Below are 24847 nucleotides of genomic sequence, written 5' to 3' on the forward strand. Positions count from 1 at the left end.
ATGGAGGTGCCCACATGGAAGAGGGCTTGGCCAGGTGATGTGGTAGAGCCATGTGGGGTGAGGAGGGTGCCCATGTGGATGGGGACCCAGTGTGCATGTTAGAGCTTGCGCAGGTTAAGAAGGGTTTCCACATGGGGTAGCAGTGGCCTGGCACAGGGTTTTAGAGCCTAAATAGGGTAAGGAGGGAAGTGAGTGTGTGTGTATGTGTGTGTGTGTGTAAAGGCAGGGAGTGGTGGGGATGGGTTACATACAGGGGGATTGGTCAAGTATATAAACACATATCAAGTCATGGGAGGTTGATTTCTCAGTGCCAAAAAAGGGAATTATGAACATAGATGAGCACAAAATAAAAATAAAGCAAATAAACGTTGTAAAATAAAAATTAAAATAGGCATTAATGTAAACCCATGATTTTCAATATAAAAGCAGATACAAAACCAAATATTCATGTAAATGTTGAAATGCGTATGTGTGTGTGTGCGTGTGTGTGTGTAAATGCATATGTTCCCTAGCTCTGTACACCTAGCATCAGTGAGCACACCTGCTATCCAGACCTTGGCTTCTAAAATGCCATTTTCCATGAAAAGGAACCAGGACTCTTTGGAGAAATGGGCAATTCCAGGGCTGGGGCAAGGAAAGCACAAGATGAGGTGGGAACTCCCTCTTGTGCCAGAAAGTAGTCAAAGAAGGATGGGAACACGGAAAAAAGACACACAAGCCAACTTAAAGGGCTCCCCCTGGCTTAATACAGGACAGATTGGACATCGATATAGATTATGATAATAAGAGATCAAATCTCTTGAATAAAAATAGGAAACTATGAATCCATAGATAAAAGTTTTATGAGGAATGGGGCATTATATAGTTTCAAAATACCTCTCTACAAAACACTTAAAGAAAAGATGGTGGAGAAGCCGGGCAGACCCCTTCTCAATCAGGAAATCTCAGAGAGCGTCATGCGCCTCGGGGCACACTGACACTCATGCCAGCAGAGAACTCGGTCGCACTTTCTGATGTATCTGCCACGGAAGCACAACCAGATTCCAGGCACGAGGAAGCATCAGAAAACCCAAACGGAGCAACTCTACAAATCACTGGCCTGAAACCTTCAAAAGTATCACAGTCATTAAAGTTAAGGAAAGACTTGTTTCAGACTGAGGGAAACTAAAGAGAGATGACGTCTTAATCCAATCACGCGATTCAGTACCAGATGCTTTTACTACAGAGGACACTACTGGGAGAATTTGGGTGGGGTCTGAAGAGTAAATGGTGGTAAGTATCAGTGTTAATTTCTGAGTTGGAGGGTCCCCACCGCGGTTGTTAGGAGAATGCCCTTGTTGGAAGTACACTCTGAAGTGCTCAGCATAATGGGGCAAGTTAGCTTCAAATGATTTTGGAAAAGAAGCCCTTTGTACTGTACTTCCAAATTTTCTGTAAGCTTAAGATTGTTTCAAAATGAAAGAAGTTATTAGAAAGAGATGCTCTCCTGTGTGCTATTCTGCTTTTCTTCATGGAGAAGATGGAATTTAGGGAGAATTGAGATAGGCAGAGATGTCTAGGAAGAAATCTAGAAAAAAAAAAGTGGTGTGTTCAAATACACTTAGTGTTCCTCTATTTCTTGCCTTACAAACTCCCAGGGAAATGAGAGGCAGAATGGAAAAGTGGCTAAGATGGGTCTTGGAGTTAGGCCAGGATTTAAAGGCTGATTTTATCTTTTAATAAGTCATGTGACTTTTGTCTGTTTAAGTCTCAATTTCATTATCTGTAAAATGGAAATAAAGCTGATGTTGGTGTCTCTGTGAGAATTAATGAGATGACGTATGTCCAGGGCTCAGCGTAGATCCTGTCACATAGTAGTGTTAGCAGTGATGATGATGAAGATGTGGTAACAGTGATGATCTGAACTAGGCTCCAGGGAAGGCAATCTGCCTGTGTTGTACAGAAGGGATTGGGATTGGTTCAGGGTGACCCTGAAAGAAAGCAGGGCAGTCAGGAAGCTATTAGCAATCGTCCACATGCGAGTAGTGTAATGGCTATGGGGACGGAAGAACAGGTGAGAGTCTGTTGGGTTAAATTCTTCAGGTTTAAAACAGTGAATTAGATCTCAGGAAGAGCCCCAGAAGCTTAAAGACTGCTCTGAGATGCAGTCTCTGGCAGAGAGGAGCAGTGCTATTGCTGATCAGGGGAACCTGAAGTTAGTAGGGTTCCTTAAAGGAGAGCTCCGAGTCCAATTCTCCCCAGCTCTCCCCTTCTAACCACATAAGTGGAAACAAATATATAGACACACACTTTCCAGCTTATTGTGTCCATTTTCCTCCTGCTGTGCCTTTATTCCTTCCTCCCCGTGTTTCTGGCCCATGCTCCCTGACATTCCACTTAGGACCTCAAATGCATATTCTTGTTCAAGATGTGTGCTTTTTCCAGCCCGAAGAGAAGGTCTTATCCAAGTACCACAGCAAGTGATGATGGCTGAGAGCATGGGGACTTCCCGATGCTGTTCTTAGACTGACAGCATTTTCAGCGCAGCTTCCTAACTCCTGTCCTGTAGTTCCACATGCAGCTGGTATCATACCTTCTTGCATTTGCTGACATGGTATATTGCAATGGTATGTCTGCTGTCTACATTTTGCCTCACTCACAAGATGGCAAGGTCTTCCAGGGCGGATGCTGTGTTTCCATAGCAACAATCACTGTGATGATCACAGAGTAGGTGCTCAATGAATGTTTGTAGAACTGAACTCAGTCAAAAATTAGAATGATGACAAGAGAAGAAAAAACAGTTCTAAACAAGATGTGAAATCATGCTTTCCTCATTTGATTAAAACAGGAGCCATAAAAATAAATGCTCCAGCTACAACATGATGCAACTGTCCTTGGGGAAATTAATTGTCATGTTTGAGAACACAGGCCTGGGGTCAGCTGCCTGGGTTGCATTTGGATCATTGCTCTAATGCTTCCTAGCTTTGGAATCCTTGAATTATTAGTAGCATTTGCTGCATAAGGTTTTTGTATTAAATGAAATCATGTATGTAAAGAACAGAGCGTGTTTGGTCAATAGTAACAACTCAAGGAAGGTTAGCTTTTATTATTAATTTCTTCCTAAAAATTATTGGAAGAATTGCTCTGAAATTCTTTCAGGGAGGTCAGTCTTCTCTGTGGCTTCAGCTGGGAGACCCTCTGTTGGAATAACCCACCCGGACTCTGAGTGGAGAGAAGAAATCTTCTTGTACCCAGTTCCTCTTCCTGGCGGCAGTTACACAAGGCAGGCTCAGGATTGGAGTGAGCTGGTCCCCAAAGATCTGAGACTCGTACGTAGCCTCAAATCTCAGTCCTCTCCTCGAGTAAGGCCGCTTCTTTCCAACTTCTGTTTCTACATTTTCCCTCTGAAACTGCAATTCTGCATGTTTAGCCTGTGTCCTTCAAGGCTGCACTTGGTGCTAATTTTAACTGATTTCCCACTGCCTTCTCAGAGGCACAATTAGAATGATTTTTATCCACTGCTCCTCCCAGGAACTGAAGCCGTCATCTGGGCTGGAAGGCTCTCCCCTGTGTGGGGGGTTGTGGAGCTCACTGGTAAGCTACCTCTCTAACTCCCTCAGCATGGAGGAGTGTTTTGTACTGTGTCTTACTAGCTCAGATCACTCCCTATTGAATATAAGTTAGGCGGTCCTGGGACTTTGCACAAATTGTTTACAGCTGTATCTGCGGTACTTAGAAGGGCGCCTGGAACACTGCAGGTGCTTAATGTTGAAAGAATGACACAATTGCTGCAGAAGAGGGTAGCCTCTTGTTGGCAGGACAAGATGTATGTGTAAGAAACAGAAAGAATCATGCAATCAATCTTGGCTCTTGGAGTAAACCTCGCAGAATTCTGAAGTGGTCAAACTCAGATTTCCCCCTCTATTCTCTGCCTCTTTCTCTCCTAAAACTTTGTGTGTGTGTGTGTGTGTGTGTGTGTGTGTGTAGCCTATGCTTCAACTGGGACACAAACTGAGCAGTGGCTACTAAAGCCTATTCCTAATTTTTTTTTTAATATGTTGTATATTTTTAAAAAATGTTTTAGAGATATAGATCTGCATCTAAGATGCTAGTTTATTTAATTCAGGCTTCCTACTTGTGCAAGGATACTGAATTTACGAAACCAAATTCTTCTCTTACATGAGGGCGTTCTCAAGGTCACAGGAAGAGCAGTGCAGGTCGGCATCAGATGCACAGAATGTTTGTGTAACATCATGTCAGCTAATTCATTATACCCATCACTATCCATCAGAAGGGATATGTGTCTGTTTTCAACCACTATCCCTGCATGAAGTGAATTTTCTAATTTAAAAAGGCTTAATTCAGCTCATTTTACACATTAAGAATGATGTCATTGTATTTTAATTAGTGATTAAAACTGCCTACGTAATTCTGTGGGTTTTCTAAGACGTAAAATGATCCATAAAGTGGCAATATGACCATCCTAATTAAGCAGTAATCAGAGCCATCATCGCAAACAACAAAGGGTAAGGCTGCTGTCCTTTAAAGGAATTTTATAAGGATTATTTGACTCAATGTCAAAAACATTTACTGAGAAACGAATTGAGAACCACAGTGTGGTCTCCAGTTCAGTTAGTATGTAATATTTGGTCAGATCAGTCACGCCATTTGAATGAAAGCTGGAGACAGAAACCTAAATCAAAACGACCCCCAGACAAACCTATTGGTTAATGGAGAGCAGGTGGGAGACAATTAGAGACACGATCTGGGATCATGCCGTGTCTTTTTCTTTTCTTTTGGGAGGATCTTGGTTGGTAGGTATGATGTAAACCACTGCAGAAGCCCCCCCGAAACCCAGATGCAGGGCTTGTGTGCAAACACTTCAAAGAGGGAGGGCTGGAAGGGTAATGGGACACAGAAAAATAAAAATGACGAGGAAGGTTCTGTCGGCGGTATGTGATTAAAAAACCCCATACAGTCCTGGAAGAGTGCGCTTATTTCTGAAAATGACACTCACTTTGAAGTCTGTCCTTTGAGTCAGACCTCTGTTGGGCTAAGGGCCTCCCTCACTGCTGACATGATGGATCAAAGGAAGCACCTTGCCCTGCATGTGCGGTGCACGGCCAGCTCGAGACACTAGAAATAGAGCAGCAGAGCAGCTAATGGACACGGAGCCAAAGTCCTACACAGAAACCTCACTCTTTTTGCTTTTCAAAGGATGAAATGCTTTGAAAAAGACCTTTAGGACAGCAAATTTAATGGTGTTACTTGTCATGTTGCTGTTAGTTTTTTCCAAGGGAAAAATAATAGCAAATGATTCGTTGGTATCAATCAAGCACCGGGAAACCTTTGATAATATGGCTTGACTTGTCATGCAAGTTTGTTCCAGGCACCTGGACTCTGAGGGGGATGACATGTCTCTGAAATGCCATCTTCACTTTGCCAGAGTTTTCGGAGAACACCAGGCTCCTTGTGCAACACTCTGGAGAAGGCCTCCTGCAGACACTCGGATAGCAAGCCACCGGACAAGTGAACCTTCCTTTGCCGTTGTCAAGACCAAACTAAATTTGCAGAGAGAATTTCACCCATAAATGGTTACAGCTGATTCACTATTTTTCATTTCTTTGCCAGACACCCAAATGGCTTTTGAAAAGCCTTCTAGGGCAGAAGCAAATCCTCACTTCTGGAAAAGTTGCCCGAATCTGGTGGGAGGTAACAGCCAGTCTTCCCGTCCTCTCCCTGCTTGGGGTTCCCTGGCTCCCGCTGTTGCTTTCCTAAGACTCCTCCTTGGTGTCCTGTAGAAGAGGAGCGTCTTCCTCCAACGAGAATGCTATTTGGGTATAATGACAGCTGTCCTGTGCTGACCTCGCAGTCACTCTCCCTCCTGCACTGGGATGGGGCACCTCCTCACGGCCTGCAGTCAGCACCCCACCTGCAGACAACACCCCAGAAGCCATCAGTGTCTGTATCTGACACCTGAGCTTTCACCATCTTGACTCCAATGACTGGAATCTCAAAGTATTTTTGTTTTGATTTTAACTATTAAAAAAATATAAAAAACATTTTTAGTTTGAAGGCTAGACAAAAACAGTTGGCAGGCCAGCTTTTGCCCCAGACTATGGTTGCTGATCTCTGTTCTAAAGTATGCTCAGGAGAGACCTAAGATGAGGCAGAAGGCAGGTTTAGATGGACACCAATGGTCTGTTCTACATTTCTATGCAGAGGGTGTTTCTCAAGTTATAGGGGATATTGTGTATCAGCTTCTAGGCAGGCATCATGCTGAGAATCTAAAACACTGTTTGGGGGTCTCCTACCTCAGAGTGCTCAAGAACCACATTAACACCTTCCAGACCCACTTTTGATTGGCTCTTGGTGGTCTGGCTTGGCTATTGCTCTGGATCAAGAGCTGGTCTTACAGAGACACAGAACCAACATAGTGCCGTGGGCACAACCCAATTTGGTACATCACCATTGGCAGTCAAGCAGGTGGCACCTCGATTGTCAAGATGAACTGGCCAGTCCTGCCGTCTGTACGTGGTGTCCTTCCTGTCACTGTGCTCCTCATAGGTCCCTCTTATTATCATGAGTTTTGAAGTCCAAGAGGGTTTTTTGCAGAAAGGATTAGTTTCAGTTACTTGCACTTTTAAGAAATATCAACTTGGTAATGTTCCCTAATTTAAAAACATCCTTTTCATTAACTTTCAAATCCAACATACAAATTTTATTCTATTTGTAAATTCATATCTGAAATAACAGTTTTACCTTTCCTTGTTCTTTGATTAATGTTATTTAAGTGGCACAGGGTAAACATCCTGGAAGAGTCGTCTTTAGTTTATCTCATTTGTTTAAACATTTTACATTGCATTTATAAATGTATTCAATGAATTTTACTTCAGATGCTTGACCAGGCAAGTTTACTACCTAAACAGATAAATCCTGTCTGCATACTTAAACAACATAAATTAAACTTATAAATTTTAATATAAACTATTAAACTTTTAAATATAGACTTAAGTTCTTCCAAACATTCTTTTATTGTTTATGAGTGTAGTTAAACTCCCTTCCAACTTTTAACTTAAAATCAAGAGTCTATAACCAATTATACATTTTAATTGGAATCACCCTAACTAATCCATCGGATTCTCTATCACACCAGAATCTCTTAAACATTACAAGCAAATAAATATCAAACACACACAGAATGTCCCAATGAGTATAACACCTACACCTAAACTTAATCATCAAAGTACAAGTAATATGGGTCAATTTGCCTTTGCTGATTTTTAATTTTGAAGCAAAAAGATCTTACCTTTTAGGTCAAGGGTTAGCAAACACAGCCCAGTGAAAATCTGGTCTGCTGCCTGTTTTGGTATGATCCCATGCTAGGAATGGTTTTTAATATTCTTAAACGTAAGTGGAAAAAAAAAAAGTAAAAAGATTTCAGCACCCATAAATAAAGTTTTATGGGAAGACAGTTACACTCGTTTGTTTAAATATTACCTATGACTGCTTTCGGGCTACGACGTCAGTGTTGAGTGGTTAAGACAGAGACCATATGGCCCTTAAACCTAAAGCATTTACTCTCTGGCCCTGTATAGAAAATGTGCTCCCTGCCTGCCTCCCTCTCTCTGTTTCTTTTTTTTTTTTTTTTTTTTTTTTTTTGATGTAAGTCATGCTGTGCTTGAATTTCAAAATCCCAAATAAAGGATCATTATAGCAGAAAGTTTTGCCTGAGGGGTGTTTGTGGACTAAAGGCACAGAGCTTACAAAACTGTTTACACTCCTTCTTACTCCATTTACCCAGAGAACAGCAAACAGTAACAACTGAGGATAGGAAAGCAGGCGGAGGAAAGAGAAGAGAAATATTTTTTAGAACAAGAAACGAGACACCCCTCCCCTCATACACCCAGGTACCCACCCACTTTTCTTAAGAGCATCAAAGAACCATATGTCCTAGACAATTCAAATCATGTCAGATAGTGTTTAATACTGTAAAACTTTAAGTGAGAGGCGGTTTTTAGGTCATATGAACATTTAGTAATACCAACTTAGACATGTTTTAATCTTTCCTGTTTAATATCACCGCAAAGAATGTTTCCTCCCAGAACCTCACTTTGCAAGAACAAGGATTTTCAAGAGAAGCCCATGAATAAATAGTAAACTTTGGTTGGTATTACAGTATTAATCAAATATTTCTATAAAACTGAACAAGATCTAATACTTTAGAACTCTGGCCAACACTAGTCTCTCTGGAGAACAGCAAGGCTCTGCAGCATACCTGAACATACAGGTATGTAGTAAAATCTTGAGAATTTCCTGTAATTGCTGTAAATGGAGAGACCCATTACAAGATAGCTGTGACACAGCTTATGGTTGAGTACAAATCCTCATTTGGAATCTCAGACATTTCGACTACACCTTTGCAAACGCTGTATAGATAAGGTGCAGGAGGCTAGCTGTGCGGGGACAGGCAACATACATTGAAACATCTCATAAAAACTAATTTCTCACTTGGCAGAACTTCTTTGTTCAGCATGAATATCACAAATCCCAACCCATACATATTTTTGAAATCCCTACCCCTACTACAGATATATATTTAAATACCATATATAAAATGATATTTTCTACTTTTCATTAGATGAATATTTCCACATTTTTCCCAAAAGTGACCAAATCATAGTATCAGAGGCTCCATTATATTGTTAAGTTTCTTTGATAGTCCTGGAGATGTTTTGTGTCAAGTGTTTATTGAAACAACTTTTTAGCTGGCTGAGGTTTAAAATCTGACACACACGATTGTTTCGGCAAAGCTATGGTCATATGAATGAGGTATGACCTGTCCTGTTAAGTAATTTTATGTCCTGTTTAAATTTTTAAAAATTGTTTTTTTGAAGATATGTGAAAGTTATTTTAAATTTGAGGGCCTGTGAAAACATAAGATATCTTTTGATGTATCAAGTATCTCCTTTAAGAACTGGAAAACTCATTATTTAGTCTATAATGTCTCTTGGAGTTAAACAGTTTGATTGTACACCATGTTGGCATGGATGTAGCAATATAGAAATTCTCAGGTATTTCTGGTGGGGGTCTGAACTGATAAAGTCTCAATGGAGAACAATTTGAAAAATATCTATAAATTAAACTCTTTGACCCAGGAATGCCATTTCTGAGAAATTATTCTACTTGTACATATGGGAAATGAATTTCCTATCAGGTTCTTCATTGCAACAATATTTATAATAGCACAAGATTGGAAGCAATCTTAATATCATCAGTAGAAGATCAGGTAAAGGCATTTGATATGTTCGCACAATGGAAGACTATGTAGCTATAAAAAATACGGGGACTTTTGTATTTGGTTAGGGAATGATTGCTAAGATATCTTAAGTGAAGAGAGCAAGTAGTAGAACAGTGTGTATAGTTTTGTTATAATTTACACAGTATCTTTATTTATTCTCTCCTCCCCGCCCCCACCCCCCTTCCTGGATTTGTGTCAAATGTCCCTAAGAAACGTAACACTGGTTTTGCCTCTGTGGGAAGAATTGCATGACTAGAGGAGAGGAGGGGGAGGGAGACTTTTTACTGTGTCTCCTCTAAACATTTGGAATTTTGAACACTCTATCATGTTGTATATTCAAAAATAAATAAACCTGACTTTTAATGAGTCCCTCTGAACCTTATATATGTCAAGACAAAAAGGAATTGCTCATTAGAATAACTCTCATGTAATGAGACCCAGTACCCTAAACATTTACTCCCCTTAAAACAGAAACAAAGCCGCTATCCTGTCCTTCATCTCATCAAGTTCTACATGAAGGCGTGGACTGTGATGCTCCACTGCCAGACCTAAGAGAAATAGAAATAAGAGCAAAACTGGACCATAACTGCCCAACTTGGAGGGAGGTAGAATGAGGTCAGGTCAGCGCCTCAACCGAACCTTAGGAAATAAAGCTCCGTTTCTGCTTGGAGAGTAGCTGTGACTACATTCCCTAGCAGAAGATGAGATAAAACCCACCATAAACACTGCTTGTCACTTCTTTACCTGCTTGGGAGCCTTGAGAATTAAGTCAACTAACATTTTATCAAGAGTTTGGATTCCCTTGATAGCAAAGTGTTATAAAATAATTTTATAATCCTGCACTTTCTACATCTTACTTAAAAAAAGCTAATGTTCTCATGACAAGCAAGAAATTAAGTGTGACACAACACTGATCTTTAGGTGTCCTTCCAGGAAAGAGATAAGTTCCTATTTTTGAGGTTTGATCTGCATTTTACCTATTACATCCTTAAACAAAATGCTTTTAGTTCCAAGGATCATTCCATCTCTATGAAACATCCTTCTATATCAGACAAGAATTGCATTCTTGAAATGTTTCTATTTTAATTACACAGCATCACTTTGAGCTTGTAATTTACATGCATGTATTCTTTACCTCCCTGGTAGACATGGGTGCAGGATTTGTCCCAAACTGACTTAATTTTAGCAATTCTTCGTAAAAAATTCTTTGAGGAGAACCATTTAGAAATTCATTTAACGTTTCATTAAATTACAAACTCATTTATTCTTGAAAGAGTTCGTTCTGTATTTTATTACGCTTCTTTCAGGATTATGGTTTTCCAAGAGGAATGAGGTTGTTACTAAAGGGAAGAAAGGATCTGTAAATTTAAAATGAATGCTAGATGAAACTGACAGTTGCTACAGCAGGTCCATGAATTTTTGTTAAACAACATTAAAGATAAACAATTATAGATTCTTGGAAGAGTATTGGGAACGTTCAGATCTCTAGTGAACGTTGACTAAGTTTCCTTTAAGATACCCTAGAGTTGTGGTGGTGCATATTCAGTGAGATAGTCTGCAAAAAGTTTCCAGGCAAATCAGATTTTTCCTTCCACCCTTTTCTACCCTTTTTTCCTTTGAGAATAACCAAGGTACTTGAATCACTGACCATTATGTTCTTTCTTACGCCTTCCTGTTAACCTCAGATTAAGTTGAACCTAAAACTCTGTAATTGATTTTGCTTTGTTTTTACCTTCAAACTGTCTCATAAGTCTGTCTCTTATTGTCTCTACCATTAGGTCCCCTTGACTCCATTTAAGCCTATAGGTGTCATTAACATTTTTCATCTTTCTGATTAACAAACATACTACAAATCTTTTTAAAAAATGTATCCTTTGTATGTGAGGCACGAAAGGTAGATTTCTACATGGAAGGGGTGCATAAGCAGCAATTTGGCTGAAAAGAGTGAAAAGATGTTGAGAAACGTCAACTGTCAATATCAAAACATGTCGGGTGGTGATAGAGGTTGTGTGGGGTTAAGGCAAAGAGAGCTACAATCTATTAACCTTAGGTTGTCCTCATCAAATTGGTTTGTTCCCCAAAACTTGTAAGTGAATTAGAACATGTGTTTGAGTAAGAAAACCAGAATGTGAGAACAGATTGTGCAGGAGAATAACAAAGTTCTTCACAGGCACAAGAAGGAGAATGAATATGTCATGTTGTGGCAGTTGGCGAAAGTTTCTCATGAGTCAGCATTTGGGACTGGCCCTTTTGACATGTAAATAAGGAAGGAGGGGGGTATTCCCAAAGGTGTAGGAATAAAACTCACTCTTCCCTTTTTCAAGCCTTTGCTCAAATGTCATCTTTTCAATGATCTCTTTCCTCACCATACTATTTAAAATTATATTGTATGCCTTTCACCCTTCTTCTCTGCTTCACTTCCCCTACAACTATGACCATCTGATGTTGACATGCTGTACTTTTCACTTCTTTTGGGTCAGGTCTGTGATATTTTGGGCCATCTCTCTGAAATTAGATAGCCTTTTAACCACAACCCTAAGTTTTTTCCTAGATGTCATTCTCAAATCTGTTTTATTATTATTTTTGGCTTCCTGGTCCTGGGCACTGCCTCCTCCCCAACTTAATGGAAGCCACTTTGAGGGCAGTGGAAACAGTAGGTTGGAGAGGGAAGGTAGAAAAGAAATTCACTTAATCTAAGTCACTTTGCAAATCTGAGAACCCTTAAGGGACTTTTTTTTTTTTTTGCTGAAAAAACCTTTTCCAGTCTTATTTTCTTGTGTTCAGGATCTACAAGCAGTCTGATTTTCTTGCCTTTTTCTACCAAGTCCTTTTCATTTCTGCTTGTAAACTGGTCAATTCCTGCCTGAACTCAGCTCCTTTGTGTGCTGTCTTTCTATAAATAGCGAACCAACTTGTGCTAAGAACCGACATGTGCTAAAATTCTGGGTGTTTGCAGCTAGTTTCCTCAGAGCTATGGGATCAATAGACATGTTCTCTGCCTTCCAAGTTCAGCTGATAGTTTCACCAAATGCTCTCACACGACATGGGTCTTGCTCTTTCCAGATTGTGGTATCTACGTTCCTTCCACCTACCACCCAATGGCTAAGCTAATGCCGTGTATTTTTGTTTTTGTGAAGGTGGTGCTCTAATGTACCATCTTCAGTATTAGTTGTTTTGACACCGAAGGGCAGCAGAATATGCCAGCCCAAAATATGCATGGAGGAGTTCAGGACATGCCACCTCCACATATGCTGCTGTGGTATGTTCATTATTTTAAGCCGTAGGCACTTGAACAATAGCAAATACAGGGAGAAGCTTTTTCTTTACTCTCCTTATCTGCCTAAAAACACATCCTCTTAAAACCACTCCTGTCAATTGTCATAACTCTCCTTCCCAGGAGTTCCATCAACCAGGGAAGACTGAGCCATCACAGGAGAGGAGACTGGAAATTGGTACTACAGCCAGACAAACTTTGTCACAAATGATTATACCTCCCATCTATTCTCCTGAGGGCCAGTTCATTTTTCCCCCAAGTCATTTACTCGCCCCCAAGAGGCCTATATCCCCTCTTCCCGTTCTTGGTTAGGATGGTATTTAAGTCTGAATGCTAAGCCACCCTGAGGAGTTGCTTTCCCCTGGGTATCTCCCATGTGTACATGAGGTGTACCTGTTAATAGACTTCTATTTGTTTTTCTTTTGTTATGGCTTTTTATTACAGGGGTCTCAGCTAAGAACACAGAAAGGAGAAGGAAAATTATTCCTCCTTTCCTACAATGCTCACATACCAAAAAGTGACTCAAATACAAGAGAGGTTTTTTCCTTTGCTCACTTAACAAAGGTGGGCATTTCTTGTTCGTGGGCAGCTTTCCTCTACTTAGTGATTCAGGGATCCAAAAATTTCCCACGTCATGGCTCCTCTGTCCTTTTGGGGCGTGTCATTACTGACATCCAGGCAGCAGGAGAGGAAAGACGGTGTGAAGGGAAAGCTTCCTTTCTCTAAAGTTTTGGCCCAGAAATGGCCCACATCACTTGTATATGGCCCATTGGTTCCATTGCGTATCTTCCAGACATGTGGCCATTCCTACCTCCAAGGGGGATTGGAAATACAGTGCCCAGGAAGAAGAGAGACAGAATTTTGTTGCACAACTCATGGGCTGCCATACAAAGGTCACTCCAGGAATCTGTGAAGGCCCAGGGTCCCTGCATCCTCACAGACACACCAGCTTACAGGTGTGTAACACTCCTTGTTTGTGATAAGCTCACATTTCACTGTGGTCTTTGGTGTTTCCCTTCTGTGTGATTTACCGTCTAAAAATTTGCAAGTGTTACTCTGCATTTGTCCTTAAGATAACTTTTAATTTCTGTGTTTCTGAACCTTCTACGACTTCATGAAAATTATTTGGAATTCTGATTATAGCCCCTCAAGTAGCTGACTCCTCCTTCTCCACTGATGCCACCCTCTGGCTTCCTGGATGTTTTCTAGAGACTGTTAATCACAGGTTTGATAAAGAAAAAGAGGCTCAGTGTCACTGGCCAGAGAGTTAACTTTTATGGCTAATGTTTCTTACATTCCTTATCTGCGATCGAATCTACTTAGGGTTGTATGAGACAGACCTTAATTGTGAAAGTTATTAAGGAATAAATGATTCTAGGCGATTAAGTCCTGTGAAAATCAACCTTTAGGATCTATCATTTATCTTGATCAACCTTGATCAATTGATTTCTTGACCAATAAGGACTCTTACTCTCCTGAAAGAGACCAGGGGACCCCAAGATATTTTACTATTCCCGAATCGATGTTGTGTTTCCTTTACAATCAGGGAATTGTTTTGCCCAGTGTTTTTTTCAAATGCACATGCTGAACAATAAGCTCTGTGATGCGGAGCCAACCTTAGATTTGTTACAACGGAAGCACCGCCCTCACTGCCACTATGTCTCCCCTCGTCTCTTAACTGTGCCTCCATTATTCAAGTATTCATGGTAGAAAAATAATTTTTTCATGTTTGATGTTAATTATTTAGATATACTAAGATAAAATGTGCTGAGATGGTTTGAAGACATCATTAATTGAGAAATAAAAAAGCGAGGCGGGTTGCTTGAGGCGGCAGGAGAGCTGACCGACGGCCGCCCGTACTGCTCCGGGGGAGGCTGTGAAGGGAGCCAGGTTGCCCGGGGCAAGCCCCCAGGCCTTCCACCCAGACTCCCCGCCTCAGCACATCTGGCCTCCCAGTGTCCTTTCTTGCTCTCAGCTGGCCACCGAATCATCTCAGCAAAGTTTTTTTAAAACTGATAGAAAAGATTTCAGGGGAAACTTCTTAAATCATGTTCAGAAGGAACTCTTTAAATTAAAAAATAAACTTCTGTGGAATGGAAAGTAGGATGGTTCCTTTTTTTTTTTTTTAAATCTACAAAACTGGGATAACAACCTTTACACTGTGGGGGTTCTATGAGATAATGACTATCTGGTACTTGGCAGAGCGCTTGGCACACGGTTGGCGCAGAATCACGTTAAATCCCTTCTCTCTGCTTCTCTGGTGGGTAGGGTGATTTTATGTTGTCCCTCGATAGCTCCCCCTTGTCGTGACCTTTTTACTGTTCTTTACCCCTCTTTAGGTGGTGGGGTTCCGGAGAACAAGGGCCTTGATCCACCTTGTTAATTCCTGCATCTCTGGGGCTGGCAGAGGAGCTGTCAGTCATTAATACATGGCATTTCAACTCCAAACCCAGTGTCTTTTCATCTCGCTCCGTGATGCTGGAGCTGTACATTGTGAACATTTCTCCTTTGATTGGGTCAGTGTTAGGTTTGTCGAGAGAGGGCTGCAGAGGGTGAGACACAGCAGAGGAAGGAGCGTCTTTCTCTGGTTCCCACGTGCTTTCTTCCCTCCCTATGACACGGCTCCAGCTGGCACATGGGGGTCCCAGCTGTACTCATTGTCTGGCAAGTTCTTCTGACACCACAGCCAGCAGCTGCCTTTGGACCAGCCCTGGCCTGCTGGTGCCCTGGGCGTTTCTCCACCCCTCAGGGGGCCCCTGACTCCAGCGTCGCCTGGGGTAGGGGTGAAAAGGCTCTGTCAAGGTCTTAGTCCCTTCTTGTGTATTCTTTCTCATCCCCATGAAGGAAAAGGAAACGAACTAACTTCCCTGATGCTAAAAATGCTGCTTCTTTCTAAGAAATTCTGCAGTTTGCTTTCTCTCCCTTACTGCTTTTGTGCTAAGCACCCCCTAGACTTCTCCCTGATGAGCTTTACAATAGTTTTATCCCAGAGGCTGTGCTCCAGGAAGAAGGCAATGGGCCGGTAATCTCAGAAGAATGGACAGACCCTCTGAGGTTCCCCATGACGCTGAGGCTACAAGGAAGGGAGCCGCACCTGTCAAGCGCCCTGATGGTCACCACCTTTCCTGATCTGCCTAGTTTTTCTGTAAGGTCTCATGATGGACTCACAGTCTCTAAGGCATGAGCCTGCTGGGATTACCCTTTTGCCTGGCAAAGCAACAAAGCTGCTCTTTCTCTCCCAAAACTCTGCCTCTGAGTCTCAATGTAGTTTTTGGGGTGCAGAGGCCAGTTTTGCGACACCCCTCCGGGGTAGTAGTTGCTCTCTGCATTTGTATTTTCTCTCTCATGCCTTTTAGTAGTTGGGTCGCCATTTACTAGTTAGTACAACTTTATATAAAAATTTTCCTGTTCAAATTATTGGTGTGGTTCCTGTCTTCCGACTGGACCCTGACTGATTTTGTTGGCTGAACGAATGGGCTGTCTCCTCTGGGCCAGGCTCTGGATATGGTGGCTTGGGCTTAGGGCAAGGAGGGATGGGACTGCTGAATGCAAGAAGAATACATCCTGTCCTTTCCCTGTCCTCCTATCCAGTCACTCCTTTCCTGAGAGCCCAAGCCTTGCTCCCTCAGTCTTTCATAAGTCTCAGCTCAGCCCATCCACTCGGAGGCATCTTTGGCCTGTGATCCCAGCATTCTCTCCCTACGGGAGTGAACAAACAAGATGTGTGATGTAACCTCTTAAGACCACTGATCCCTGCACTGGGTCAGTACCTTCTCCCTGCTAGATTATGACCCATTCTCTCTGTATCTTCTCCTTTCTTCTTTCTCAAGAATATAATGCTGCATATGTCATTACTTAATTCTTTTTTATGGCTGAGTAGTATTCCATTGTATATGTATATGTATATGTATGTGTATACATATATATATACACACACACCCCACCCCTGCAACTTCTTTATCTAGCCATCTGTTGATGGACATTTAGGTTGGAAAGGGGGTAGGAAGGGATAAATTGGGAGTTCGAGATTTGCAGATACTAACCACTATATATATATATATATATATATATATATATATATATATATATATATATATATAAAATAGATGAAAACCCAGTTTATACTGTATAGCACAGGAAACTATTTTACTGAATATTGAAAAATAATAATTTTCATTATTCAACCTATAATGAAAAAGAATATGCAAAGAAATATGTAGGTATACATATGACTGAAACATCATGCTGTATACCAGAAATTGATATAACATTGTAAACTGACTATTTTTCAATTAAAAAATGGTTAAAAAATGCTGATTCTTAGCCCAGATCATAGTCCATGTTCAAAATGTGACTAAAATTTGAGAGAAGAGAAGAAAGCTCAGAATCAGATAGCCTCAAAGCAAATGCAATTATCAGGAAAAGATCTAAGAGACATATTTGTGGGACCATGGGAATTTTAATCACTCCACATTTATACAGCTATAAAAACAAAATGGTAGAAAACAGGAAACTTCTTTAATCAAGTCAAGTCTTTGTGGTGGTGGCTGATGAATATGTAAAAGCTGCTCCAAATCTTTTTTTAGGGCACAGAGAACTGCCACACAGGCACCCCTAATAACTGTTTTTAGGTTATAAGAAAGCAATGGATTTGTTAATCAAGTATGTCAGAGGCTTAAAGAGATATAGACATTTTTGATTCTGCAAGACAACAGACTGACTTCTAGAGCACCTGAGCTCTGATTTTCCAATTGAAGTATTTCTGGTAATTAGTATTATATTCATTGAGCTTGTCAACGCCCAAAGGCAAAATCCTAAAGTTACCCAAGGCTCTAGCAGGAAAAACGGCAGGTCTTAGAGATGATTCTCTCAAGAAACATCATCAGGCTCTTAGAGAAATCTTCCTTCCTTCATAAAACTGCCTTTGTAATTGAAGAGGTAATTTCCTCTACTTCACACCTTTGCCTATTTCGTGACACTCCCTTAAGCCATCATCATTCTATAGTAATTCTTATTTCTATCTCTATTTTCCTTTTTTTTTGGATCCTGTTGTAAATGTATTCAGTCATACATATGTTCTTGATTAGAATCCAAGTTAGAGTTGCTTGTATTATGATTATAGGCAAGTCGATGGATGAATGAATTCCATTTGCTCATTCCTTCAAAGGTTTGTTGAGTGCCTACTACGGCCAGGCGCCGGGGAAACAAAGATGAGTCAGACACTGAACCCACCCAAAGAAGAACGGTCAGTAGTCTGTGCTCTCGGGGGGTTCTCAGTCTGCTAAGGGAGACACAACACGGGAATGAAGAGCTGCGGTGGAGAGATACATATGTTCCAGCTACAGGTTAACACAAACGTGGGGATGATCCACTCTTTCTGAATTTCCCTACATATGGGATTAGGAAGTGGAGGCACAAAGAAATTAGGTCATTTGCTGATACTCACACGACTAGTACATGCAAGAGTCTGAATATGAACCCTGGAAGTATGTCTGCAGGGGTCATACTCTCATTTATCACCATGCTGACGCTTTCCACCTGTGACCTGTACAAGACCTCGCATGGTTACATATTTAATGAATGTGTTTGAGTGGCGATAGTCACTCTCATTAAGTCACTGGTACTCATTTACATGCTCGTGCCCATTTCTCTAAAAAAAGTTCTTTCCTTCTCACCAAAAATGATCTCTAAAACCAAATAACGCAGGGGAAATCACTCCACATTTATGCAGCTAGCCAAAAGGAAACTTTTAAAATCAAGCAAAGTCTTGGTGACTGTGGCTGATGGATAGGGTGCTGCAAGCTCATGGGGCCAAGAAATGGCGCCAGGTATGGTCTGCCCGCCTGACAGGAGACCCCTCAGTCACCAAGAAGCCTCATCTCTGCCCTTGAAGAAGGCACTTCATCTGTTCCCATGCCCTTGGGTCACATGTTCATGTCCTTTAAAAGTGGAAATAGTGAGATCCACATTTCACAAAGCAAAAATCATGCCCTCCAATCCTTACTGTTTTTCTGGGTGAAATCACAAGGACACATACAAAGAGTGATCTACTAAGAACAGGAAAAAGAAAAAAAGTACAGCCTGAGGGGGGAGTCCTGAAGGAGTAATGGTCTCTTCTGAGTCTCGGCAGGACTGCGTTCCTAGGAGTAAGCGCCTGACTGTGCGCATAAACCTCTTTCGGCATCAGCTGAAGAGTCGCTCCTTCCGCTCCTCAGTGCCTCCCTATTCACTGTATGGAATTCAGGGGTGTGCAAAGTTTCAGATCTGTGAGGTTGACGGCTTTGGGACCCTACTTACATTTGTAAAATCCTTTAAAAGCAGTACCTAGATTCATGTTGTGATGGGCTAGTTGGGAGAAGGCGTGTATACACCAGGGCTAAGAACCTTGCAGGCTGAAGAATTCTGCCTATCACGGCCATGCTTAGGAGATCCTATAGAGCACAATGTTTCTAATGAAACTCGGAACAAGTAACTCCCATAGCAAGAACTCTCGCACCTGTCTTCTTCCTCACAAGTGTCCCAGTCCATTAAACCAACCAGTTGGATGTCTGAGCTTGTAAGTGCCTAGGGACCACAGGTGTTCTGGCGTTCCCGTAGGCCCAGCTGCGTGACCTGGGAGGGCACCAAGGAGGATTAGACAAGAGAGCAGTCAGATGCTGAGGAGGGAGGTCACACCGGGGAAAAGGCAGCAGCCAATTTCACAACCTAGCAAAGGAGAAAGGACGGAGCCTTCCTGCTATGAAGTGCAGTCTCTCCCCACGGAAACAGAGGACCCGTGGTATGTCAACTTGATACCTGATACCTGACGAGCCAACTAATAGTGCTGAGGCTATGTTTTAGTTTGAAAAAATGATCCACTTTTGGACACAGGACAGTGATTTACTCCTACAGATCTCTGATGAGAAAGCTGGAAACGAACATCATTAATTTTTCTTTCAACAAAGAGGTGTCAAGTCTATAATAGAAACTGTGATCTTACATAAAGCCATTTCTCTTCCTTCAGAGCACAAAGATTCTGTGAAGAAATGTAGGCAGAACGTGGTGTTCGGACTCTAATTTTGCTCACCTGCAAACTGTCCCCTTTCTATCATAACTTTATTTAAATCATGGCTATGCTCTTAATTAACAATTTAATTGGTTGGTGCCTTCTCAGTCCAGTTCTCTGGAGGCATGGTTTCCATTTAACTTTCTTGTTTTAATTCTTCAGCAAAACCATAAAATTTAATTAGGAAAGTAACCAGCTTTGTAACAGCAGCTCTGTCTAATTAGCTATGCTCTGACTGTACCTTCTCAGAGTCCATTCAACACTGCACATATATTTTGCATTTGTTCATGATTCAGATAAGACATTGTGAATTTAGCCTAAACAATATATCCAACTGCTTTTCACTTTTCCAAAACTGCTTGGTTACCTCCAGTGAAATCAGAAAAAGTAACCTAAAGTGTTCATAAATGCTGTCACACCAAGAGCCATCAAAGGCCAAGATGTAGGAACATTTTCTTACTGTGCACATTCATTTCTCTTGCTACAGGACAAGCTACCACAAACTCAGCAGCTTAAATTTATCATCTCACAGTTTTGTTGGTCAGAAGCCCAGACACAGCTGGCTGGATTTTCTCTTCCGGGTCTTACTGAATAAAAATCAAGTACTAGCTAGGCTGGGACTTCATGTGGACCTCAAAGTTGTCTTCCAAGCTCATATGTTGTGGCATAATTCAGTTCCTTGAGGTTGTAGGACTGACAGCTCCATTTCCTTGCTGCCTATCCTCTGGGGATGGCTCTGACGTCCTAGAGGCCACTACCCTGATCATGTGGCTCCTGTGGACAGTTCACCACACAGCAACTTGATGCTACACCAGCAGGAGCACTTCTCTGTCTCCCTCCTCTCAGAACACCTGGAGATAAATCTCTGCATTGAAGGGGCTCACCTGATTAGGTCAGGCCCACCCCAGGTAATCTTCCTTCTGCTGCATAATATGTTATATATTAAGAGAATAACTATCCCGTCCTATTAACAGGCCCACACTCAGAGGGAGGATTATGCAGGGTGTGTTCACCATGGGGCAGAAATCCTGGGGCCACCTTAGAACTGTGGCTACCACAGTGTGCTATAGGGAAAGAAGACACCTAAAGGCTTCCCAGCAAATCCTCCTCCCTTCCCCTCGGATGAAGTGCACAGGATGCACAAAGGAGCTGTTAACAGTGGCCCCAATTTTGCCCCATCAGCTCCACAGGGCATCAGATGACAGACAGTCATATTCTTTCCTCTCTGCGGGCTGCTTTCTCTGGCTGGCCAGAACTGGTGCTTTCAGGAGTGCAAGAGGATCATGGGATGCAATCATCAGAATTTAAAATGGCATCAAGTTAACAAGATGCTTTTAGATAAACATTTATTTAAGCTCGGTGCCTCAAACTTCAGCCTGATAAAACAATTTCTGTAACGAAGGAAGTGAAATGTGCAGAAAAGAGTTAACGAGCAAGCCCGGAACTGCTAACCTTAGAAAGTCCTGCTTGCAAGACTGGACTGGGAATGTAGATGGTGGGAGGGTTCCCACCACCGTAACAGAGAAGAGTGCTTCACTGTGCCTCCAGGGTTTGTGCAAACAGCACAGTTCACGCTGAACACCTGCTCTCTCCTGCAGGAGTCTGGGGTTTCGGTATGTGTGAGACAGAGGGCACCTACGTGACTAGGTCCAATAAGATCCTATAAATAAAATAGGATAAAAAGTCTGTAATGAGCTTCCCTGATAGACAGTGCTTCACACGTGTTGTCACAGCTTGTGCTGCGGGAAGGAGGAGCATCCCGTGTGCCTCCGCTGGCCGACCAGCCTTGGAAGCTTGTGCCTGGTTCTCTGGGACTGGCCCCCACGGGCCTTCTCCCTCCGCTGATTTGGCTTTGTATCCGTTTGCTATACTAAGTCACAGGTCTGATCGGGACTATAGTTTGAGCTGCGAGGGTCCTCCTGCCAAACACTGAACCCAGGGGTGGTCTTGGTGAGCCCTGACCCAAGGGATACAGTAAGTCAGAGCGTGATAATGACCACATTCTGACGCCAGGCGAACTCGGCCTTAATCCTCTACATCGTGAAGACGATCAGAGGAAAGAGACTAGAGCGAGAGCAGCCTCACTTGTGTTCTAGAGAGACTGGCACTGCCTGGATGTGTGTTCCAGTTCTGCACTGTGACCTGGGGGCAAGTTACTTAGCCTCTGTCCGTCTCTCCCAGTTTCTTTATCTGTAAAATAGCAGTAATAATGGTACCCAATTCATAGAGTTGTTAAAATGAGGCAGTTTATAGAAGGCATTTTGCACCATGACTGGCACACAGTGACTGGGAGGGGCTGGATGTAATTCTCCATGGAGTGGATTCACCAGGGCATCGTTGGTATCCTGATGTCAACTCCTCTCCTTCCCTTCACCTGCTCCCCTCTTTCCTCACCAGCTCCCCTTTCCCCTCTTCCTCAGTTGTCTTCTAAGCTCCTTTACATCCAAACCATCCCCTCCCCCAGTTTGCTGCTTTTCCTTAAGGACCGAACGAAAACAACACGCAGAAATGTTTTTCTCTAAGTACAAAAAGGGCACGAGGTAATTGTGTTGTCATCGGTGTCCACAGTCCTAGCTCTGCTCGACCTCTTTTGGTTCCAGCTGCAGTGATTTATGAGTTTATACGTAATCCCCACAGTTCTCACTGATGTAGTTTCACTGCTTTTGATAATGGTTAGTGAACATCACAAATAGAACGATACAATTTCATTTTCATGACTTTGTAAGGCCTGCCGTGTAACTGTAGTCACAAAAATGCTTCAGTAAATCATGTTTTGCAACGTTTGGCTCAGTGTATTTGTTCCCTGAAATACTGTACTCTAAGATGCAGAGGGGCTATTTTATTTTTCCAGTGGTATTTCTACAACACAATGTCAGCGGAGACAGAAACTTCTACTCGAAACTTGCTTTGTTTCTGTGCAACTTTTGAGTCTTGGGTGGACTGTTCAGAGGGTGTTCAGGTATCGCTGCTGAAAAGGCTATAATGGGGTTGATGATCATACGTGACCAGAGGAAGGTCCTTGTCAGTATCCAAAAGCAGAGATTCCTTTGAGGAAGAGAGGAGGTTTAGGAAATGCCCTGTAAGCACGGCCTCTCTGTTGGATAAAATCACAACAGTTTGGAAGAAGCTCCCGCAGCCTCACTCCGGGGCGGGGGAGCGCCCTTGTAATGAGACCCCAGGCCTAAACTGTATACTGCGTGTGGAGGGGGTAGGAATAAGGAGGAAGAATGGAAATCAATAAAAGTTCAAAACTTCATTTGCAAATAAATTCAATATCTGAAGGGAAGATGTCAAAGAGAAAAATCAAACCAAAAACAAAGGACCAAAAGTCTGATAATTATAAATACCTCCAGAAGCTATGAGGCTGTCCCCCATCTGTCACTCCCCCCTCATGCCATCCCCAGGTAGGATGGGACATCTGCCGTAGGACACCTGTTTGTCTATCCCATAGTGAACGTTAGAGGCCTCCTCAGTTACCTGCTTTGCTGTCCATCAGATTGAAGCTAAACCATCACACACTTTATGGGATGCTTCTGTTCCTGGTAGGCGTGGAGAAGAGCCCATCGCCATCCTTCTTATAACTTCTTGGCTAAAGCTAACACTCAATTATATGCAATAATGGGCAGACGAGAAACTCTTTAATTCTAAAATCCATAGAATTCATCAAAGGTTGAATAATCAGAGCCCTTCAACCTTTACCAGCAAAATTCTCTTATCGGACCCACTGAAACATAGCAAAATTAATTAACTTGAATTTCTAGCTTTCTTTTCATCAACTCACATCTGCCTGAAGTTTTAATTAGAAGGAAAGTATCCAGATGATCAGCAAGAAGATTTCAAGAAGGGAAAGTGAACCTCTGGAAAATTGGAAGCTAAATTCACTCTTTCATTAAAAAAAAAAAATTACTGAGCTTCTAGGATGTTCAAGACACTCACTGAGAGAAGAGCACTGAACAAAAATAGACAAGCTCTCTCATGAAGTTTACATTCCATTAAGGGAGATGGTGAATAAATAAATGAACTAATAAATAGTCATATGTATCATATTTTGAGTAACATTAACTACCCTTTAAAAGTGCTTTCAAATTATCTCTTAGCATTTTCTTCCCTTGACTAAAGAAATCCAATTACTCAACTCCAGTCAGCAAAGCCCTGTAAACACATTACAAACAAAATAATAAGTAAGTGGACACTCACCTTAAGCTTGTGGCATATTTTCTTCAGTGCATATGCTTCCTCTTCTGTGTTGGGAATAAGTCTTATCACCTTATCACTGTAAGAAAGGGAAAAAATGATGATATTTACCTTCCCCCAAAAAAGATACAATCACCTCTATCTTCTTACCTTTAAAAAAAAAGCCCCTGCATTTAAGAAAAACAGCAAAAGTTCGGACTGGCCAGCAGGAATCTGATCCAGTTCTTGTTACTCTCTGATTGTACTGGTCTTTTCCCCTTTGTCTTAAAACTATTCATTTTTTTTTTCATCAGCTTTTGAAGATTGCAGACTCACACTCAAGCAGAGAAAGGCTGAAAACACAAGGAACAGTGGCAACAGGACCAGAATATTCACGAACACCTCAGAGCAGATACCAAGCAAGAAAATTCCTGATGACAGGGGGAAAAAAAAAAGAAAACAAACAAAAAGCCAAACAACCCTACCTTAAAAATTTTTTAACTTAATGCTGAAAAAGAACATGACTTTTGATGAGAGGACCTATGAAATCCACATACAATGGAACATTTCTGGTTAGATTCTTCCCACAGTGAGACCAGTGAAGGTAAACCATCCCTGTGGGGCATCTTACTTCTCTGGTACAGAGCTTCCCAACTGGTATGTGGGGCCAAACTGCAGGGCCACCAGTTGTTTGCAGATGTGCCATGAGATACAGATGGCTATACAATTTTTAAAGTGGTAAAAAATTTAAAATCAATCTTTACAGCCATTAAAATTTTACCACAGTTGAAATTATATTTGAACAGTCTGTAATGTTCTTTCAGTACAGATTCTGAATTGCTTAAGAAGACTCGAGGTGTCATGCTATTTGCTAGAGCTCTCTGCCGTGGTCACCGCTCCCCTAGGTGTGCCCGACAGGTGGTGTCATTTTCTAACGCAGTCAGGATGAGGGCAGGTTGGGAAGCACAGCTCTAGCATTGAATAATCAAAAGCAGTCCATGTGTTTTCCATAGTTACTTATTAAATATTTATTAACACATTGGTATAAAGGAGATCACTGAGAATAGCTGGCTTC

At 41.8% G+C, this 24847-nt stretch overlaps 1 protein-coding gene and 1 long non-coding RNA gene across 3 annotated transcripts in view; one reads left to right on the plus strand and one right to left on the minus strand.

Moving 5' to 3' along the window:
- The window catches only part of LOC135319677 (uncharacterized), a 136133-nt gene that overhangs the window by 104038 nt on the left and 7248 nt on the right, over window positions 1-24847 (plus strand). The gene's annotated exons all lie outside the window — the stretch shown is intronic.
- The window catches only part of CPA6 (carboxypeptidase A6), a 181278-nt gene that overhangs the window by 88241 nt on the left and 68190 nt on the right, over window positions 1-24847 (minus strand). Inside the window, exon 2 of the mRNA XM_010989413.3 lies at window positions 23797-23872. Coding sequence (XP_010987715.1) covers window positions 23797-23872 — 76 coding nt within the window. The remainder of the gene's footprint in view (window positions 1-23796; window positions 23873-24847) is intronic.

The sequence above is a fragment of the Camelus dromedarius genome, chromosome 30 (assembly GCF_036321535.1).
Source record: "Camelus dromedarius isolate mCamDro1 chromosome 30, mCamDro1.pat, whole genome shotgun sequence".
NCBI classification, from domain to species: Eukaryota; Metazoa; Chordata; class Mammalia; order Artiodactyla; family Camelidae; genus Camelus; species Camelus dromedarius.